General features: G+C 52.0%; 1 protein-coding gene across 5 annotated transcripts in view; it reads left to right on the top strand.

Moving 5' to 3' along the window:
- ABCB9 (ATP binding cassette subfamily B member 9) overlaps positions 1 to 18,766 on the top strand; it is a 44,047-nt gene that overhangs the window by 19,056 nt on the left and 6,225 nt on the right. For all 5 annotated transcript variants that reach the window (XM_023205663.2, XM_023205644.2, XM_023205655.3 and 2 more), the window contains 8 exons: positions 2,447 to 2,561; positions 3,087 to 3,217; positions 4,173 to 4,378; positions 6,755 to 6,952; positions 8,510 to 8,638; positions 10,552 to 10,740; positions 11,265 to 11,438; positions 16,150 to 16,309. In XM_023205663.2, the coding sequence (XP_023061431.1) occupies positions 2,447 to 2,561; positions 3,087 to 3,217; positions 4,173 to 4,378; positions 6,755 to 6,952; positions 8,510 to 8,638; positions 10,552 to 10,740; positions 11,265 to 11,438; positions 16,150 to 16,309 (1,302 nt within the window). The remainder of the gene's footprint in view (positions 1 to 2,446; positions 2,562 to 3,086; positions 3,218 to 4,172; positions 4,379 to 6,754; positions 6,953 to 8,509; positions 8,639 to 10,551; positions 10,741 to 11,264; positions 11,439 to 16,149; positions 16,310 to 18,766) is intronic.

Here is an 18,766-nt window from a genome sequence, read left to right as displayed (position 1 = left end):
GATGAGAAGGGGGCTTGGGACTGTTTTGAGCCGAGGGGCAACAAGATCTGAGTTAGTTCCAACAGGATCCTGCCGTCTGCTGTGTGAACAGGCTGATGTGAGCAAAGTTGAGAGCAGGCTACTGAGATAGTCCCAGTGAGGTTAATGACTTGGACCAGGGTCGGGGCAGTAGAGGCAGTGAAAGTGGTCGGATTCTGGAAATGGTCTGTTTGCTGGTGCATTGGAGAGTTTCACATAATTCTTGTGCAGATTCAGCAAGACAGTTTGCCGGCATGCTTTGCACAGCCCCTGGTACCCAGTAAGGCGATTATTAGCATTGGTGCTTGCTGGAACCAAAATGCTGTCACAGCTCACCGTTGCCCTCTTCTGTGGGTAAACTGAGACAGAAATTCAGGCTGGGCAGAACTCTGCAGCCTTGGCTGGAGACCCCGACTGGCCAAGAACTGTGGGGACACAGGCCCTCTAGGCTGCCACCTCATGGTCCCAGCAGAGGGCACCAGAACTGCACAGAATGTCTCACTATCCACGTGTCTGAGCCAGGTCAGACAGTGCTAGCCAGACCTGCCCAGGGTTCATTCACTAACCTTTATTGAGCATCTGCTGTATGCCCGGCCCCAAACCTGGCTCTGCTCATGAAAAGAACTTCAGTGGAACCAGGTCCTGGGATGAACAAGGGCCTGGCCTGGTCACGCCATTATTTCCATAAGAGGAGAGTAGGCATTCCAGATTATCGCCAGGGGAGTCTCGTTTCTGCTGCTATAACAAAATACCACAGACTGGGTCATTTAGAAACAAGAGAAACTGATTTCTCACTGTTCTGAAGGCTGGGAAGTCCCAGATCAAGGTGCCAGCAGGCTTGGTGCTGTGAGGGCCACTCTCTGCTTCCAAGATGGTCCCTCCTTGCTGTGTCCTCCAGAGGGAAGACTGCTGTGTCCTCACGCTGTAGAAGATGGAAGGCGCGAGACGGCAAACCAGGCTCACAAGCCCTTTGAAAAAGGCCCTCATCCCATCCTGGAGAGCTCTGTCCTTGTGACTTAATCACCATCACATTGTGATTATGTTTCAATATATAAATTCTGGGAGATGCATTCAGACCACAGCAGGAAGGGAAAAGAAAGAGCCCCCAGATTGGAAGCCAGTTTAGGTTTGAGTCCCAGCCTTTCCCCTGGAGTAAATTTCTCAGCCTCTCTGAGTCTCCTATTCCACCCCAGGATTGTTGTGAAAACACAGTAAGGCAAGTGGGTAGGAAAGCACCCAGCAAGGTGTCAAGTGCCCCACCAGGAGGGGTGGGGTGGCAATTTCCGGCATTGCCTGGAACCAGAATAGCAACATCTTGTGAGGTTCTAGAATTTGGATTCTGAACCCAGTGAGAAGAATGAAATCAACTTTGCCGTCAATCAGCCACTGATTGCCATGTGGCCTGGGCGAGTCATCTCATTCAACTTCACTTTCAGCCGGGTACTGTGACTCAGGCCTGTAACCCCAGCACTTTGGGAAGCTGAGGTGGGTGGATTGCTTGAGCCCAGGAGTTAGAGACCAGCCTGGGCAGCCTAGCGAAACCTCGTCTCTACAAAAAAGTACAAAAAATTTAGCTAGGCCTGGTGGCGTGTGCCTGTAGTCCCAGCTACTTAGGAGTCTGAGGTGGGAGGATCCACTGAGCCCAGGAGGTTGAGGCTGCACTCCAGCCTGGGCGACAAGAGCGAAACCCTGTCTCAAAAAGTTAAAAAAAAAAAAAAAAAAGAAAATATTTTACAAAAATAAAAATAAAACCAAATTAAATTAACTGTTCTCATTTGTAAAATGCGGGGTGATCCCAGGGCCTGCCCCAAAGGGAATGAAACAAAGATCAGGAGCAGGGCCATACCTACAGTCCCAGTACTTCGGGAGGCCGAGGTGGGAGGATTGCTTCGACCCAGGAGGTTGAGACCAGCTTAGGCAACATAGTAAGACTCCCATCTCTACAAAAATAAATAAATAAATAAATAAATAAATAAATAAATAAATAAAATTAGCCTGGCATGGTGGCACATGCCTGTCTTCCCTACTCAGGAGGCTGAGGCAGGAGGATCATGTGAGCCCAGGAGTTTGATGCTGCAGTGAGCTATGATTGCACCACTGCATTCCAGCCTGGGGGACAGAGCGAGACCCTGTCTCAAAAAAGAAGAGAATGAAGCATCCCGCGGGAGCCCTGGCTCGATGCCTGGTAGCCACTACAAATAAGAACCAGCAGGCTGTGTGGATGCAAGGCCCAGTGCTCCCCTGTTCTCTGAGGAGGGGGCATTAAGCACCCTGGGGCCCCACAATGGGCAGCAAGAGTTTGCCAAGGGAGGAAAGCCCACTGGTGGAGCGGGCGGAGGGGTTGGTGTGTGGACTTCTGGAGCCTCAGGAGGAAGGGTGCGGGTTCCCCTGGCTGCAGATGTCCCTGAAGCTGCCCTGCCTCCCCCAGGAGAGACCTTCCTGCCCTACTACACGGGCCGCGCCATTGACGGCATCGTCATCCAGAAAAGCATGGATCAGTTCAGCACGGCTGTCACCATCGTGTGCCTGCTGGCCATTGGCAGGTAGCCGGCTCAGCCCCCACGCCCCGCCCCACACACCCGGCCTGCACCAGGGAGGGAAGGGAGGGCCTGTTCCTAAGGAAGACAGGGGCCAGGGAGGCCCTGGAAATGCCCCTGGTGGGCCTGTCCCTCAGCTGGTCGTCCTGGGAACTGGCTTCCACACTGACTTAGAGCACCCTAGAACCACACCCTCTGGTCCCTGAAAAGGGCTTCAGTTCCCCTGAGGCTCACCCTCCCTGGCTGTTTTCCAAGCAGGAATCTGGTCCCAGACAGAACCAGCTTTGTCTGAGCTGTTCTGGAAGGGAGAGGGTCTGGCTGGCACATTTGGGTCTCTTGCCCCACCACTGTCCCCTTTGCCCTCACCTTGGGGGGGCTCCCACTGGGAATGAGGGAGACCCCACAGGGGTGCCAGCCCTCGCGCAGGGCTGCCGTGGGGCTCCCAGGCCTGCCGGCAGCGGGAGGGGGCAGCCGGGTGTGGTCGTTGGTCTGGAAGGACGTCGTGCTATAACATCTCTTATCTGCAATTAGCTCATTTGCCGCAGGTATTCGGGGCGGCATTTTTACCCTCATATTTGCCAGACTGAACATTCGCCTTCGAAACTGTCTCTTCCGCTCACTGGTGTCCCAGGAGACAAGCTTCTTTGATGAGAATCGCACAGGTTGGTCCTCCCAGTGCCCTAGGTGTCCTGGGGGCTGGGCCCTACCCCAGTGGGCTTGCCTGGCTCTGAGGAATGAAATGGGCGTGTGGGTGGTCTCGGCCCTCTGCCTTCGCCTCCTGCTGTTAGTTCAGGCTGGGAACACCCTGGGCTTGGCCTGTGTCCTGGGAGCTGGCTTGCTCACTGAGGTTTTGGTGTGGGCTGCGGCCTCTGTGGGGCCCTGGCCAGGCCACCCGAGGTCCCTGCAGGGGCCAAGGCCTTGCTTTCCATTGCCCTATGGAAACCACCAGGGCCAGGACTACCCACCCCTGTGGCCGGCAGAGACTCTGCTCCTATGGGGGTCAGCGGGTGAGGGCCAGGGACCACAACAGGAAAGACGATAGAATATCCACCAAGATCCAAGCTCTGAGACACACCAGCCTGAGTCCAAGCCCTGGTGCCTCCACTCGCGAACTTCACCTCTCTAAGCCTCTGTTTTCTTGTCTGTAAAATGGGAACATGGATAGTAGCCACCCATGGGGTCCTTACAAAGCTCTTAGCACAGTGTCCAACTTAGGTAAGAAGTGTCTGTGCTTTTGTGCCTGCCACCAGCCAGGTTGTTATTTCTCTAGAAGGGAAGAGGAGTTACCCCCTCTGCCAGTGACAGGGAGGAGACATGGGTTTGAAGTCTGGCTCAGTCACGGACAGGCCATGTGACTACGGGGGCCTTCCTGTTCTGAGCCCCAGCCTCCTCCGCTGTACAGCGGGATGTCATGAAGCTTAAGCAAGATGCTGGTTACTGGGATTGGCTCAGAGTAGCCCTCGAGGGGTATCTGCTCTTCTCTCCCACCTCCCAACCCCGCCCACAGGTAGGGAGGCCCGGCTTCCCAGTGTCTGTCTCAGAGGCCCCTTAGCATCCCCCACTGCCACCCCCAAGGCCTGGGTTGCTGTGGCGGGAGCTGAGCCGCCTGTGTTCCAGGGGACCTCATCTCCCGTCTGACCTCGGACACCACCATGGTCAGCGACCTGGTCTCCCAGAACATCAATGTCTTTCTGCGGAACACGGTCAAGGTCACGGGCGTGGTGGTCTTCATGTTCAGCCTCTCATGGCAGCTCTCCTTGGTCACCTTCATGGGCTTCCCCATCATCATGATGGTGTCCAACATCTACGGCAAGTACTACAAGGTAGGCCCGCCCCGACCCTGCTGGGGGCTGTGCACCCTGGCAGCCCCCAAACATCCCCTTGGGGGGGCTCAGGGCGCCACTAAGGGCTAGTGAAGGACTGGTCTTGAGGCTGTGTTTGCATTCATTCATTCATTTGTTTGCTCATTCAGTGAATAATGATTGAGCGTCTGCTATGTCCCAGGCACTGGGAGACATCAGTGAAACAGCCAAGGCCCCTGCCTTCCTGGAACTTGTATTCTCGTGGCAGAGACAGATACTAGGTACCAACAGCACAGAGAATGAGAATCCACAATACAGTAAAAGATGGTCAGTGCTAAGGAGAAATACGAAGTTAGGAGCAGAGGGATTGGGAGCATTGGGGGTAGTTGCAATTTTACATTTTACTTGCTGGCTGGGCCCAGTGGCTCATGCCTGTAATCCCAGAACTTTGGGAGACACAGGCAGGAGGACCACTTGAACCTAGGAGTTCGAGACAAGATTGGGCAATATAGCAAGACCTCATCTCTACAAAAAATTTTTTTTTGTAATTAGCTGCGTTTGGTGGCACATGCCTGTGGTCCCAGCTACCTGGGAGGCTGAGGTGGAGGATTGCCTAAGCCCAGGAGGTCAAGGCTGTAGTGAGCTATGATCGTGCCACTATACTCTAGCCTGGGTGACAGAACAAGACCCTGTCTCTAAAACGAATGAATAAATACCAGTTAAATAAGTCTTGCTGAGAAAGGGACATCTGAGCAAGGGTCTGAAGGAGGCGGGCGTCTTGGGAGGTATGTGCAGAGCAGAGGGCACAGCCAGTGGAAAGGCCCTGGGTTGGAACGTGCCTGGCGTGTATGTGGGGATGGTGCGGGCCTGCCGTGATGCCGTCATGGGCAGGCTGCTGTCCCCTCTGGCCACCCCACAGCACTGCTTCTGCTTCAGAGCTAGGCCCGTGAGCCAGGTTTGGCCTCACCCTCCTTCAGCTTCCCGAATGGGTGGGTGCCCCCGAGCCCTAAGGGACAGACAGGCTGGGTTCAGACAGGCAGGGCTGTGACCCTGTGACAGGTGCAGGCAACCCCCTCACAGTCACCCAGGCCCACGTGGGGTACTTCTGAGCAGGGGCTCAGATGCATGACGGCCTCCAGGTGGTGCCAGGTAAGTAACTGTCACAGCTCCACTGGAGTCTTTGGTGTTGGTGACCTGAGACCAGGGTAGCAAAGGAGGCCGTCTCCCACCCAGCCCCCGGTGAGGCCACTCCCCACAGCCTTCTCCAGCCACACAGGCGGGACCTCTTCCTGAAGTTCCAGGTCACGAACCTCCCCGCTGTCCTCACTGAGATGAGAAAGTAAATCTATTCTTTAGAGTCGGAGCCGTGTCCGGCATGCTGCTCCCTACCCCTTGCTTCCAGTCTTCCCACCAGCCCCTGGTACAGAGCAGGAAACCCTGGAGCTCCCCGTCAGCCCCCACCTCTGTGTGCACTGCAGGCCCCGCCTTTGAGTTCAGCTAAGGAAGGCCTCAGGAAGGCTCTATTTGGGTTTTCCACCCCATGCCTGAATGTGTTGTGTGTAGTCAGTGAGTCATCTCCACAAGCCACACACACTGCCCATGGCCAGACATGACTCAGGCACTCTGCATGTTTCCTGTGGCCAGGGTATGACACGTGGCCATGGGACATGCCAGTGCATGCTCCTGTCCTGGCCTCTAGGGCAGCCTTCCTGGCTGGCTTGAGAATCAGCATAGTGACTCCTGCAAAGTGTGAACAACTCTACCCAGGGGCCTCTTCCAAGACTGGTGAACAGCAGCCTGATGGCCGCACACTTGGGACCACTTTTCAGCTCTGCCTGTGGTGACATGCACATGGTGTGGGCAGATTTCACAACCCATGGCCCCTGCCACCATCTAGGACTTGGCTGGGAGTTCTGGAATCTCTTTGTCAACCCTCAGGCTCTAACGTAATTTATGTTGATGATGTAAATGGTGCCCCTTTAATAGTTGGTGTTTCTTGTATAGTGTACAACCTGAACAACCGTCCAAGGCATCCCCTGCTCTTCCAGCACAGAGTCAGGTGTTGAGGCCCCTTTTCTGAAAGGATTACCAAAAACTGTCCGGTCATGAATAGCCTCTTTTGAATACTGGGGATGACATAATGATCAGCATCCCTCATCCCTCAGGAAGTGAAACCATCGCCCCAAAAACCTCTCTGGAGTTGACTATCTGAGTGTATCAAATTGAGCCAGAAGGAGATGGGGGAGAAAGGGCTAGATTTTGTCTTTTTGTCCCAGGAACCTCTTGCATATAGCTGGTGCCAGCAAAGGGTGGAAAAACCCAGAGAGGCCTGGGGGCTCCAGTACATAGTGAGGCTGTTTTGGGGTCTTCTCCTTCTTGTCCCCCTCCTGTCCATAGAGGCTCTCCAAAGAAGTCCAGAATGCCCTGGCCAGAGCGAGCAACACGGCCGAGGAGACCATCAGCGCCATGAAAACTGTCCGGAGCTTTGCCAACGAGGAGGAGGAGGCAGAGGTGTACCTGCGGAAGCTGCAGCAGGTGTACAAGCTGAACAGGAAGGAGGCGGCCGCCTACATGTACTACGTCTGGGGCAGCGGGGTACGTGCCCCTGGCCAGGCAGCTCTGGCTATGGAGGGAAGGGATGCAAAGATGGGGGAAGCCCTCGATCTAGGACATCAGCCCTGCGTGTTGGTGTCAAGCTGGTAGAAATCTTTCTTTCTTTCTTTCTTCCCTCCCTCCCTCCCTCCCTTCCTTCCTTCCTTCCCCTCCCCCCCCTTCTTTCTTTTCTTTCTTTCTTGACAGAGCCCCGCTCTGTCACCCAGGCTGGAGTGCAGTGGCGCCATCTCAGCTCACTGCAACCTCCGCCTCCTGGGTTCAAGCGATTCTCCTGCCTCAGCCTCCTGCGTAGCTGGGACCACAGGCACCCACCACCATGCCTGGCCAATTTTTGTATTTTTGGTACAGACAGGGTTTCACTGTGTTGGCCAGGCTGGTCTCGAACTCCTGAGCTCAGGTTATCCACCCGCATCAGCCTCCCAGAGTGCTGGGATTACAGGCGTGAGCCACCGTGCCCGGCTAAGAATCTTTCCAGGATGCAAGGCCACCCCTTTCTCCCCCTCACCTGGCGTGGGGTGGCAGGGTGGGAGCTTTCTTTTCCCAGCTGGGGAAGCATCCTTGCTGAGGTGGGGAGTCAGCAGGTCCCTAGGCCACTTTCAGGCAGGTCTCATGTCACAGCCACACACACTCCTGACAGTGTCTGGCACACTCCCGGGAGTGAGTCACAGCCCCTCCTTGGAGGATGGGGAGCACTTGGATCATGGCACTGCCCCACTGGCCACACATGGGAGGTGGGCAGGTCAGGGCATAGCTGGGGAGGAATGAGGAGGGTTTGGAGTGAGAGGGAGGAGGGAGTCGGTGGTCTACAGGGGAGCCAGGGGACAGAGGATATCTGGGTCCTCCTGGGGCTGCCACCTCCCAAAAGTACCAGCCAAGGAGGAGAGGAGGGGCTGAGGGCCAGCTCAGCCGGTCGAGCCTTTTAGCAATCTGTCCGCCGGCAGGGGGTGCCTTTGCAGCTTCCACCAAGGCACGGTGGTCCAGACAGCAGCCTAGTTCTGGCTGGGCATGAGGAGGACAGATGGAGTCCCTGATTGGGTGTGGGCTGCCATGGGTACTCAGACTCCACTCCCTTCCCGGATGCCCCCCAGGCACAGAAGGAAGGCACGGGCGCCCCCAACACAGCCCCTTCTTCACAGAACCCTGCTGGGGGAGGAAACACAGAGTTTGCTGTGTGACCTTAGCCAGGGCACTTGCCGTCTCTGAGTCATGCTCTTCCCCATGAGGAGGATGAATAGCTCCCGTGTGGCCAAGCTGAGGAGCCTGGGGGTGGCATGTGTGTGCCAGAGCCTCACAAAGAAAGCCTTGTTCTGTGGCCAAACCCACAGCCTGCTCCAGCTGGAGGCCTCTGCAGGGAAATGCTCGGGGCAGGGGTGGGCCTGAGTGACAAGCCTTGGAAGGCACCCCTGCCAATGGCTGGCATTTCAGTTTGTGGCTGATTCTGCCCTCACCTCCCTCTGCAGCCTGGGATGGGGCAGGGAATGGGGGATGGCGGGGGATCTAAAGTCCCCCCGACCCATATCCCCTCTCCCTCTGCCCCAGCTCACACTGCTGGTGGTCCAGGTCAGCATCCTCTACTACGGGGGCCACCTTGTCATCTCGGGCCAGATGACCAGCGGCAACCTCATCGCCTTCATCATCTACGAGTTTGTCCTGGGAGATTGTATGGAGGTGAGGGGCCAGTGCTTCCAGGGATCCAGAGAGAAGGGGGGCGTGGGGAAGAGGGATCTTAACGGGGTGGTGGGGTTCCGGGGGCTCTGAACAATGTGGTATTTCTCCCTAAGGTAAGTAGGGGAGACAGCATGATCATATCAAGAATGATAATACTAGGCAGGGCGTGGTGGCTCACACCTATAATCCCAGAACTTTGGGAGGCGGAGGCAGGCGGATCACTTGAGGTCAGGAGTTCGAGACTGGACTCACGTGATCTTCCCACCTTAGCCACTTGAGTAGCTGGGGTTATAGGCACCCACCACCACACCCAACATGCCACCACGCCCAGCTAATTTTTTTTTTTTTTTGAGACAGAGTCTTGCTCTGTCCCCCAGGCTGGAGTATAGTGGTGCAATCTTGGCTCACTGCAACCTCTGCCTCCGGGTTCAAGCTGTTCTCCTGCCTCACCCTCCCCAGTAGCTGGGACTACAGGCGCGCACCACCTCGCCCAGCTAATTTTTGTACTTTTAGTAGAGAGGGGGTTTCACCATGTTGGCCAGGCTGGTCTCGAACTTCTGACCTCAAATGATCCGCCTGCCTCGGCCTCCCAAAGTGCTGGGATTACAGGCCCCGTGCCCGGCCAGCTCTGGGGTTTTGAGTGTTTACTACCAGCTGTTGTCTTCACAGCAACAGGACACAGGTGCTGATGTCACCCCCATATCACCAGTGAGGACATTCAGCACCTAAGAGCCTGAACTCAAGAGACAGACGGGCCTGGATTCAAATCCTAGCTCTGCCACTTCTAGGCTGTGTGACCTGGGCCAAGTTACTTGAACCCTCTGTGCCTGAGTTTCCTCATCAGTAAACTAAGAGATAATGTTAGAACCTACCTCCTAACATACAGAGCATGCTTGGCCGGGTGCAGTGGCCCACACCTGTAATCCCAGCACTTGGGAGGCTGAGGCAGAAGTTTGAGACCAGCCTGGGCAACATGGTGCAACCCAATTTCTGCTGAAAATACAAAAAAGTAACTGGGCGTGGTGGTGGCTCATGCCTGTGGTCCCGGCTACTCGGGAGGCTGAGGTTGGAGAATCGCTTGAACCCAGGAGGCGGAAGTTGCAGTGAGCAAGATCGCACCACTGCACTCCAGCCTGGGCAACAGAGTGAGACCCTCCTCTCAAAAACATAAATACATAAAAGCAGAATGCTCAAGAAAATGGGCCGTTATTGTGATTTACATTCATATTCTATGTATTTTTACCCAAGGAGAATATGTTTATAGTACACATTAAGACCCATTTTGAAAATTGAAATCAAGCCAGGTCTAGTGGCTCATACCTGTAATCCCAGCACTTTGGGAGGCTGAGGTGGGAGGATCATTTAAGGTCAGGAGTTTGAGACCAGCCTGGCCAACATGGTGAAACCCTGTCTCTACTAAAAATACAAATACTAGCTGAGTGTGGTGGCGAGCGCCTGTAATCCCAGCTACTCTGGAGGCTGAGGCAGGAGAATCACTTGACTTGGGAGGTGGAGGTTGCAGTGAGCCAAGATTGCACCAGTGCACTCCAGCCTGGGCGACAGAGTGAGACTTTATCTCAAAAAAAAAAAAAAAAAAAAAAGCTATGCTATGGCAATTGAAAGACCAAGGCTGGATTCCCGCTGTGCCACACCCCTGCCGGTTCCTGTGTTTCTGTCTGCTCCTGTGGGGATGATGGCACCCACTCGGCTGGATGGCTGGGAGAGTGCTGGTGACGCTGCGGTCCTCACCTCCCCTGTCATTATCTAATGCAGCAGTGAGTGGTCACTGGCCTCCTGCACCTCCCCACCAGAACTCCTTGCTTTCTCTGTACCCGCCTCATCTCTCTACTAGCAGGGGTGGGTCCTAGGAGTCGGGTGTCAGTGGGACAGGAACGCGTGTCTCCTCTCCCCAGTCCGTGGGCTCCGTCTACAGCGGCCTGATGCAGGGAGTGGGGGCTGCTGAGAAGGTGTTCGAGTTCATCGACCGGCAGCCAACCATGGTGCACGACGGCAGCTTGGCCCCCGACCACCTGGAGGGCCGGGTGGACTTTGAGAACGTGACCTTCACCTACCGCACTCGGCCCCACACCCAGGTCCTGCAGGTGAGGGCACGGCTTGAGGCCTGCCAGAATCAGCCTTTCCGTCACCCCATTTCTCACGTGCCTCCTATACTCCAGGCTGTGGCAGGGCAGCTGGGAATATGTCAGGCAAGATCCTTGCCCTCCAGGAGTTTTGGGCTCCAGCTGGGAAAGACAGATACTTAACAGGATGATTCCAGATAATGAGTGCTAGAAAGAAAATCGATCAGGGTGCTGTGGTGGGGATGGTCCATGGGAATGGTGGTAACAGTCAAGAAGGGGTTCTCGGAGAGGTGACATTTGAGGTGAGACCTCATCAGGGGGCTCCCTGCAAAGAGAACATTCCAGACAGAGGAAACAGCAAATCTAAAGGGGCTTCCAAGTCCTAGTGTCCTAGAAAGGAGAACGTTTAGGGGCCAGCAGCGTCCAAGCGAGGCAGAGGCACATGGGGTAGGCTGGGAAGGGCACCCACCTGTGTTGAAGGCCGGGGCATCCAGTCCTGGGACCTGAGCCAATGACCCCACACTGTGCCTGTGTGTTCTTTGCAGAATGTCTCCTTCAGCCTGTGCCCCGGCAAGGTGACGGCCCTGGTGGGGCCCTCGGGCAGTGGGAAGAGCTCCTGCGTCAACATCCTAGAGAACTTCTACCCCCTGGAGGGGGGCCGCGTGCTGCTGGACGGCAAGCCCATCAGCGCCTACGACCACAAGTACTTGCACCGTGTGGTATGTGGATGGGCCTGGGCCGCACTCCTCTGCCCTTTCTGCATCTGTCTTTCTCGTGAGCTGTAACAGGTGCAGAAGAGGGCTCTAAAGATAAATGGACAGTTCAAAGAATGATCACCAATTACAGCGCCCTCCTAGAGAAACAGACCAACATTCTTGGCCGGGCGCAGTAGCTCACACCTGTAATCCCAGCACTTTGGGAAGCTGAGGCTGGAGGATTCCTTGAGGCCAGCCTGGACAACATAGTGAGACTCTGTCTCTATTAAAAAAGAAAAAAAGGGCAGGTGTGATGGCCCACACCTGTAATCCCAGCACTTTGGGAGGCCGAGGCGAGTGGATTGCTTGAGCTCGAGAGTTCAAGACCAGCCTGGCCAACATGGCGAAACCCCATCTCTACTAAAAATAGAAAAATTAGCCAGGTGTGGTGGCACATCCCTGTAATCTCAGCTTCTTGGGAGGCTGAGGCATGAGAATCACTTGAACCCAGGAGGTAGAGGTTGCAGTGAGCTGAGATTGGGCCACTGCACTGCAGTCTGGGCAACAGAATGAGACTCTGTCTCAAGATAAAAAAAAAAGAAATAGAACATTCTGGCACTCCAGAAGCCGCCTCCTCCCCCTGCCACGTGTCCCCTCTCTTCCCCCAAGAAGTAATGTCTTGGCTTTTAGAGTCTTCATGTTCTTGCTTTTCATTGGTTCTGCCTTCTCTGTGTGCACCCTCGAACAGCAGAGCGCCATGCTGCCTGCTCGGAACTTCATCTGGGTAGAATCCTGATTGGTGTGTGGATTCGTTTGTGTCTTGTGTCTCCCACTCAACATTATGAGTCATGCAGGTTGAGGCTGGGGATAGAGTTCATTCATTTTCAGTGCTGGGTGGTAGCCCACTGTACAAATGTTTATCACAATTATTTATGCATGCTAGATATTTGAGTTGCTTCCCTTTTTTTTTTTTTTTTTTTGAGATGGAGTCTTGCTCTATTGCCCAAGCTGGAGTGCAGTGGTGCAGTCTCAGCTCACTACAGCCTCTGCGCTCCCGGGTTCAAGCTATTCTCCTATCTCAGCCTCCCTAATAGCTGGGATTACAGGAGTGCGTCACCATGCCCGACTAATTTTTGTATTTTTAATACAGACAGGGTTTCACCGTGTTTCCCAGCTGGTCTCAAACCCTTGAACTTAGGTGATCAGCCTGCCTTGGCCTTCCAAAGTGCTGGGATTACAGGCATGAGCCACCACGCCTGGCTGGGTTGTTTCCCTTTATATTTTATTTTATTTTATTTATTTAGTTATTATTTATTATTATTATTTTTTTGAGACTGAGTCTTGCTCTGTCGCCCAGGCTGGAGTGCGGTGGCATGATCTCGGCTCACTGCAAGCTTTGCCTCCCGGGTTTGAGCCATTCTCTTGCCTCAGCCTCCCGAGTAGCTGGGATTACAGGCGCCCGCCACAACACCCGGCTAATTTTTTGTATTTTTAGTGGAGACAGGGTTTCGCCATGTTAGCCAGGATGGTCTCAATCTCCTGACCTCGTGATCCACCCTCCTCGGCCTCCGAAAGTGCTGAGATTACAGGCGTGAGCCACCACGCCTGGCCTATTTTTATTTTTTTGAGACAGGGTCTCCCTCTGTTGCCCAGGCTGGAGTGCAGTGGCACAGTCACAACTCACTACAGCCTCCGAGTCCTGTGCTTAAGCCATCCTCCCACCTCAACCTACCAAGTAGCTGGGACTGCAGGCACATGCCACCATGCCCAGCTAATTTTATTTTTTTTTGTAGACATGTGATCTCACCATGTTGCCCAGGCTGATCTCAAACACCTGGCCTCAAGTGATCCTCCTGCCTCAGCCTCCCAAAGTGCTGGGATGACAGGTGTGAGCCTCTGCACCTGGCCTGTTTTTCAGTTTTGTTTTGTTTTGTTTTGTTTTACCATACCAAAAATACCAGTGTGGGATGTGGACAATTTTGTCTATGTTTTCTGGTGTACATGAGTATGTTCTCCGAAGGTGTAATCCTAAGAGTAGAAAGCTTGGTGATAGTGGATGTACATCCCCAGCTGCAGTAGTTTCTGCCACAACAGCTATCCCCAGGTGGTTATACCAATTTATATTTTACAATTTACATTCTACCAGCAGTGAAGGAGAGTGTCAGCTGTTCCACATTTAGGTCATCTCCAGTACTCAAAATAGGCTATTCATGACTGGACAGTTTTTAGTAATCCTTTCAAGAAAGGAACCGTAACACCTGTCCCTGTGCTGGCCTAAGAGCAGGGATGCCCTGGATGGTTGCTCAGGTTGTGCACTGTCCAAGACATATAAACTATTAAGGGAGCACCATTTACATCATCAATATAAATTATGTGAAAGCCTGAGTGTTGGCACAGAGATTCCAGAACTCCTAGCCAAGTTCTAGATGGTAGTGAGGGCCATGGGTTGTGAAATCTGCTCACACCATGTGCATGTAACCAGAAATAGATTGTTGTGAAGTGTTGCCAAGTGGGGGGCCACCAGGCTGCTGCTCACCCAAGTTTTAGAAGAGGCCCCTGGGTAGAGCTGTTCACACTTTGCAGTAGGTACCACGCTTCAATTCTCAGACACCTAGCATTGTCAGTCCTGAATTTTTGCTAACTGGTGAGAATGCAGTGGTAGCTTATTGTGGTTTTTTGCGTTTTCCTGATTACCAAAGATATTAAACACCTTTTCATATATTTATTGGCCATTTGGTTTTCCTTCCTCATGAATAGCCTCTCTTATTTATTTATGTACTTTTGCTTTCTTTTCTTTTTTTTTTTTTTAAGATGGAGTCTCGCTCTGTGGCCTAGGCTGGAACGCTGTGGCGTGATCTCGGCTCACTGCAACCTCTTCCTCCTGGGTTCAAGCAATTCTCCTGCCTTGGCCTCCCAAGTAGCTGGGACTATAGGCACATACCACCACACCTGGCTAATTTTTTGTGTTTTTAGTAGAGACAAGGTTTTACCATGTTGGCCAGGCTGGTCTCGAACTCCTGACCTCAAGTGATACGCATGCCTCGGCCTCCCAAAGTGCTGGGAGTAAGCTATGGCGCCTGGCCTATTTATGTACTTTTCGTTTGAGATAGGACCTCGCTCTGTCACCTAGGCTGGAATTTGGTGGTGTGATCATGGTTCACTGTAGCCACGACCTCCTGGGCTCCAGCAATCCTCCCACATCAGCACATCAGCCTCTTGAGGGACTATAGGTGCACACTACCACATCTGGTCAATTTTTTTTTTTTCCCAAGATGGAGTTTTGCTCTTGTTGCCTAGGCCAGAGTACAATGGCACGATCTCCACTCACCACAACCTCTGCCTCATGGGTTCAAGCGATTCTCCTGCCGCATCCTCCCGAGTAGCTGGGATTACAGGCATGCGCCACCACACCTGGCTAATTTTGTGTTTTTAGTAGAGACGGGGTTTCTCCATGTTGGTCAGGCTAGTCTGGAACTCTTGACCTCAGGTGATCTGCCCACCTTGGCCTCCCAAAGTGCTAGGATTATGGGCATGAGCCACTGTGCACACGTGGCCATTTTTTTAATTATTGAGACGGAGTCTCACTATGTTGCCCAGGCTGATCTCAAACTCTTGGGCTCAAGCCATCCTCGCACCTTAGCCTCCCAAAGTGCTGGGGTTACAGGTGTAAACCACCATGCCCGGCCTCTGTCTTTAAATTTAAAAATGTTAATTTCTGTAAACATAAAACAGTAAAATGCTACAAGCAAATCATATTCTCATAGTTATAATGAATCTTGTAACTCAGACATGCGTGTCCCCTCCACCTTACCTTTTGAATTCCAACACATGGAGGTAACCAGTGTTAACAGTTTAGTAAATATCCTTTTCAGTGTGTTTCCTATCTTTATAGAAATATGTCAGTATATGAAGGCACATGCTTATAATTTTTTTAAACAAAAATAGAATCATGCTGTGTATATGTACCTATTGCAATTCAGTTTTAAGGATGCACTGTCACTATTTAACCAATCCCCATTTATGGACACCTAGATTGTTTCTATTTTAATTTAATTAATTAACTAGTTATTTTTTGCTACTTACCATGTTGCAATGATATCTTCCATACTATATTTTTTTCATTTTGTAGATATGGGGTCTTGCTGTGTTGCCCAGGCTGGTCTTGAACCCCTAGACTAAAGAAGTTCTCCTGCCTCTGCCTCCCTAAGTGCTGGGATTACAGGCATAAGCCACCAAGCCTGGCCATACTATTAGTTTTGCAGGCCCAGGTTCCTGAAACTGGAATCTAGAGATGATAGCTCCTTTAAATTGTTCTCTTAGAGGGGAGGGGACCACCGCCTGGGCAGTTTGTATGACCTGGAGCCCTGCTGTGGCCTCCTGCTTCCTAAGATGGGCAAACTCATTCAGAGCAACATTCTATACTCTATCCCTCTTTCTTTTTTTCCAGGACAGGGATGGCCAGTGAGCTTTCTCTTGGAGGCAGGGAACTTGGCTTATCCCAGAGCAGCAAATGTAGTAGGCCCCAGTGTGCTGATTAGGGGAGCTGAGGGCTTGTGGGTACAGGCAGGAGTCACTGTTGGGGAAGAAGAGAGGCAGCTCAGTGTAGTCACTGGGCCCTGATCAGGTTTCAGGCCTGAGACTGCTGGCGTCTCCAGGCCCCAGGCAGCAAGGCTGCTGGGGAAAGCTGGATGAACACATTCCTAGCCTCTCATGCCCCGTGCTTCCTCCTCCCCAGATCTCCCTGGTGAGCCAGGAGCCCGTGCTGTTCGCCCGCTCCATCACAGACAACATCTCCTACGGCCTGCCCACTGTGCCCTTCGAGATGGTGGTGGAGGCCGCACAGAAGGCCAACGCCCACGGCTTCATCATGGAACTCCAGGACGGCTACAGCACAGGTGTGGAGCTGGGGGTGGCCCCTCTCCTGGGCCCACAGGATCACCCTCAGGGACATAACCCTCTTGAGGGTTAAGGACTGCCCTCTGCTACCTGCTCTCTTTTTGTAAAGATGGGGTCCCACTATGTTACTCAGGCTAGACTCGACCTCCTGGGCTCAAGCAATCTTTCTGCAATCCCCAAAGTGCTGGGATTACAGGCATGAGCCACTGTGCTCTGACTCAGCAAAGTATTTACTAACTAAATTATTATAGAAGCCCATACACTGGAATATTATGCTGCTGGGAAAAAGAGGAAGTAGAAGAAGGAGGTGGAGGTGGAGGCAGAGGAGGAGGCAGCTCTCCCTATATCAGGATAGAAAGGTCACTGAGATATGATGCTAAGTGAAAAGAGCCAGGTGCAGAGTATAAGGAGCTGTTGTTTTTTCCTATTAAAGGATCAGGGAGATAAAAATAACATGTTCATATTTGCATAAAGAAACTTGATAAGGACGTGTAAGCAACTAATGAAAGAAGTTTTGGTGGGAGCAGGAGGGAACTGAAGAAAGGACTTGAACTTTTCATTATTTATAGGTTTTTTTTTTTTTTTTTTTTTTTTTTTGAGATGGAGTCTTGCTCTGTCACCCAGGCTAGAGTGCAGTGGAGCGATCTCGGCTCACTGCAAGCTCCGCCTCCCGGGTTCTCCTGCCTCAGCCTCCCGAGTAGCTGGGACTACAGGTGCCTGCCACCATGCCCAGCTAATTTTTTTGTATTTTTAGTAGGATGGGGTTTCACCATATTGGCCAGGATAGTCTTGATCTCCTGACCTTGTGATCCGCCCGCCTCAGTCTCCCAAAGTGCTGGGATTACAGGCGTGAGCCACCATGCCCGACTTATTTATAGTTTTATATACTTTTAGAATTTTTTTTTTTTTTTTTTGAGGCAGGGTCTTGCTCTGTCACTCAGGTGGGAGTGCAGTGGCGTGATCACGGCTCATTGCACCCTCAACCTCTTGGGCTCAAGCTGTCCTCCCACCCCATTTTTTATTTTTGTTGTAGAGACGGGGTCTTGCTATGTTTCCCAGGCTGGTCTCAAACTCCTGGGCTCATGCAATCCTCCTGCCTCCCAAAGTGCTGGGATTACAGGCATGAGCCATTGTGCCCAGCCTATATTTTTAGATTTTTGAACCACACGAATAGCCCCTTTTCAATAATTAAATATATACAATGTATAGGGGAGATTGGGGAGATGTTGATCAAAAGATAAAAATTTTCATTTAGGAATAAGGTCAAGAGACGTGTTGACTATAGTTTTTTGTTTGTTTGTTTGTTTGTTTGTTTGTTTGTTTAATTGAGACAGTCTCACTCTGTCGCCCAGGCTGGAGTGCAGTGAAGCAATCTCACTTCACTGCAACCTCTGCCTCCCAGGTTCAAGCAATTCTCCTGCCTCAGCCTTCCGAGTAGCTGGGATTACAAGTGCCCGCCACCACGCCTGGCTAATTTTTTTTTTATTATTAGTAGAGACGGGGTTTCACCATGTTGGCCAGGCTGGTCTCGAACTCCTGACCTCAGGTGATCCGCCCGCCTCGGCCTCCCAAAGTGGTGGGATTTCAGGTGTGAGCCAACATGCCTGGCCAGCTATAGTTAATAACAGTGTACTGTGTACTTGAAAATAGCTAAGAGAGTAGATTTTAAGTGTTCCCTCTAAAAATAAGTGATAAATATGTGAGACCATGCATATGCTAACTGGCTTGGTTTAGCCATTCCACAGTGTATATGTATTTCAGAACATCACATTGTACACCATTAAATATGAGCTATTTTTACTTGCCAATTTAAAATAATTTCTAAATAAAAATATACTAAATATACTGTTTTTTAAAAAGTTACCTAATTAATATGAACTTAAGTGGTTCTAATTAATTGGTATAATAAATATTTTAAAATAATGTTTTGGAATTAAATAGAGGTGGTAGTTATGCAACATTGTGAATGCACTAAATGTCACTGGATTATTCACTTTTTTTTTGAGATGGAGTCCCGCTCTGTCACTCAGGCTGGAGTGCAGTAGTGTGATCATGGCTCACGGCAACCTCTGCCTCCTGGGTTCAAGTGATTCTCTTGCCTCAGCCTCCCGAGTAGCTGAGATTATAAGCACGTGCCACCACACCCGGCTAATTTTTTGTATTTTTAGTAGAGATAGGGTTTCGCCATGTTAGCCAGGATGGTCTCAATCTCCTGACCTTGTGATCTGCCCGCCTCGGCCTCCCAAAGTGCTGGGATTACAGGCGTGAGCTACTGCACCCAGCCCGGATTATTCACTTTACAATGGTTATGTTTATGTTATGTCAGTTTCATCTCAATGAAAGCAAAATGAAATAATAAAGAGCTGGTGGCATGTCCAGGTGCACTGGCTCATGCCTGTAATCCCAGCACTTTGGAGGCCAAGGCAAGAGGATCGCTGGAGGCCAAGGCAAGAGGA

This window comes from Piliocolobus tephrosceles, chromosome 10, assembly GCF_002776525.5.
Source record: "Piliocolobus tephrosceles isolate RC106 chromosome 10, ASM277652v3, whole genome shotgun sequence".
NCBI lineage: Eukaryota > Metazoa > Chordata > Mammalia > Primates > Cercopithecidae > Piliocolobus > Piliocolobus tephrosceles.
This window is presented reverse-complemented; position numbering and strand designations above follow the sequence as displayed.